This window comes from Apis dorsata, unplaced genomic scaffold (assembly GCF_000469605.1).
Source record: "Apis dorsata unplaced genomic scaffold, Apis dorsata 1.3 scaffold_132, whole genome shotgun sequence".
NCBI lineage: Eukaryota > Metazoa > Arthropoda > Insecta > Hymenoptera > Apidae > Apis > Apis dorsata.
The window spans coordinates 791,358-794,508 of NW_006263425.1; the positions used below are offsets into that span (position 1 = coordinate 791,358).

The following is a 3,151-nucleotide window of genomic DNA, read 5'->3' on the forward strand; positions in this document are numbered from 1 at the left end:
TCCTTCGAAAGAGAGTTGTTCAGAAGCAATTACGCTACCGAAATCTCGTAATTCTCCCTCGAAAGAGTGTTCCTCGGATACGCGCGCATCAGAAACTGTTTCTGCGTTATCGAGAACACGTAGTTCTCCTTCAAAAGAGAGTTATTCGAGCGTACAAGGGAAATCTTATTACAAGTCGAAAAAATATGGCCGCAATAAACCTACATGGACCGAACAGTGAACATAGATGGAGACGTTGTTAAAAATTTCTTCACTGTGATTTTCTTAATAATATACTTAAGCCACGAGATGCTTGTGGCTTATTTTTATTATTTATTCGAATAACAATTGAAATTAGAAAAGAAGTAGAAGTATCGCGAAATCGTTCCATCGCGATGATCGATTATTTGTACTATAAAGAAGACGAAGAATTTTTTTCTCGAAAAATATCAAAAAACTTTTCTAATCACCGGTTTTCCTCGAAGCAAGTTCGTTGTAATTTCGTTGTCCGTTTTGTTTTTTTACTGAATAATTGTAATGAAACAAGCTGAATAAATAACATATTTGTTTTACAAAAAGTAAAAAAAGAAAAAAAAAAGAAAAACGTTATGCAGCAACTTCCAAATACACGTATTCCAAACATGCTCGAAATAATAATGCAACAATACATACGTAATTAAAAATTTCATTAAATTCAAACGAAAGAAACATTCTACGATTCTAATTTGTTCCTCGAAAATTCATCGATCGATGCACAATTCGATTAATCATTGAAACGAAAAAGAGAGAGAAATCGTTGCATAAAAATTTCTCGAAACAACTCAAACATTTTTATTTTAATCTCCAATTTTAATCACGAAGTAAGTCCATCAATGGCGTTATCCATTGCACGGATCCATTTTGGAAAAAAAAATGAAAGCTTCGTTCGAATCGAAATATTGTTATAACACGATAAAAAAATGGCAGATAATGGGAGATAATGGTCGAACGATGGGAGGACGAGAGAGTTTTTGGCCGCTTGTGAAATATTGAGCAAAAAGTCTGATCTATTAAGCCTCGAAACTTCCACAATCGTTGCTCAAAGTACGGACCACGTTATCGTTTTCACTCTCGCTCGTGAGATAATTGGCATACAATTGCAATGTTTCATGTGCGATTGTGGGTAATAAAAATAACCCAATAATAATAATCAAAATGAAAGTTCGAGCTATTCTTAGTAGACAATGGTTAATAATTAGGGGAGAAGTAGTAATTGAAGAAAGATAAATAGAAAAGTAGTAAATACTAGAAAAATAGAATAGAATAGAATTTAAGGAAGGTTTAAACAATTGTGAATAAAAAAAAAAAGAAAAGTACAGATATCAGAAGCTTTTTGGTTGTCCTATTGCATAAACAGTATCACTGAATATTTATTGAATTTGTTACTGATCATAGGTTCAAGGAAAATTATAATGTATTATAAATTTTTCTTCTGTTTTTCTGAAATAATTTTCTGTTTATATATCGTATATATACTGTATATTTATAAATAATTGTTACACACAGACGCTAATTTTCTTTTCTTAAGAAAATTTTATAAAAAGAAAAATTGTATCCATTTAAAAATCATTATTTTCCAAAATTACAATTTATATTTCCCATAAAAACACTTTCTCTTCAAATAATTGGAAAATAATAAAAAAAAAATTTGAAAAGAAAAGTATTTTTCAATCCTTTGAAAAATATTTTTCCGATTTTTTTTTTTCTATACCATCGTTCTTTTATCATTCTTCGATTCCGATCGTCTCGATCGCGAAAATTCGACGAACGTCATCCCGTAATTAATATTTCTATCTCGTCGCACAAATACATCGAATCGTTATCACGTTTTAATTTATTTTACGTGAATATATTATTTAATCTAACGTCTTCGTATTTACGAAATCTTCAATTTAAACGAATTTAAATTTTTTTGTAACTGGCTCGATGCAAAATAGATTTAAAAATAATCGAAGACATTTCAGATTGCACAAATTTGATAAATTTTAATGGATATTCGTTGACAAGCGTCTAAAATATGATTATATTTTACGAGAAGAAATGGCAAATATCGGATGGATTAATGTATATAACAAGAAAAAGATGTTTCACTAACGATGGAAAAGAAGTAAAAATTGAATGATAAAAGTTTCTTTATTTTAAAATAGGAAATTAGAGGAAACAATAACGATACAATTTTTTTTTTAATGAAACATTTTTGCGAATTATGCATAATTATTATTTATTTAAGAAATATTTATTTATATCAACTTACCATCGATCGTAGAAAAGTAAAATATTTTAAACTCATCTTGCTTAATACACATTATATTTTCACTGAACCTTTATTAATAACTGTCATGAATTTCTAGATTATAGATTAAAGTAAAAAAAAAAAAAAAAGAAAAAGAAAAAGAAAAAGAAAAAAAAATTGTAATCAATTAAAAGATATAAAGGCACGACACATAATAATAATAATCTTCCTTTTTATGATCAAACAAATTTTTAATTACAATTCTTATCGCGATTTAGCAGCCATTTTGAATGCTCGCTTATCTTAAAACACCCTGTATATTATAATTTAACCGAAGTTCGATCTTTGCCATGTTTTTTTTTTACATTTTTACAAATTTTTTGCATATAAAAAAAGTACACACACTCTTAAAATTTACTTAAATCGAATCAATGAACGTTTAAGCACGAAAAAGCGCGTAATCCTTTAATTAAATCCTCCCTTTCTTCAAATGTGCAATGAAATTACACGTGTAAAATATGTAAAAAGAAAAAGAAAAAAAAGAAAAATTTACGAATATAACAAAATCATCGAAGAATTTTGAAAATGAAATGTTCTCTTGTCAAAATTTTCAATAGTTTCAATCTCAGATACAAGGATCGCGTACTCTCAATCATTCAATAGCCAATAAATCTTAACGAGTACTGTATTTCAAAGCGTTGGGAATGGATATAAATTGTTGTACATAAGTTTTGTGCAATAATATAGCCGATCGAGGCATTATTATATTGGTCATAATATTAATAACACAGATACGGAGCGTTCATTCTTGCGAAAAAAAAATATCCCTTATCGTCAATCATGATAAGTTGAGATTACGGCCCATATGTCGTGCATGTGCTCGATGGACAGATAAGTGCG

General features: G+C 28.7%; 1 protein-coding gene across 5 annotated transcripts in view; it reads left to right on the plus strand.

Moving 5' to 3' along the window:
- Positions 1–604, plus strand: part of LOC102673897 (dentin sialophosphoprotein-like) — an 11,885-nt gene extending 11,281 nt beyond the window's left edge. For all 5 annotated transcript variants that reach the window (XM_031509185.1, XM_031509184.1, XM_031509183.1 and 2 more), the window contains one exon: positions 20–604. In XM_031509185.1, the coding sequence (XP_031365045.1) occupies positions 20–242 (223 nt within the window). In that variant the 3' untranslated portion in view covers positions 243–604. The remainder of the gene's footprint in view (positions 1–19) is intronic.
- Positions 605–3,151: the final 2,547 nt, after the last annotated feature.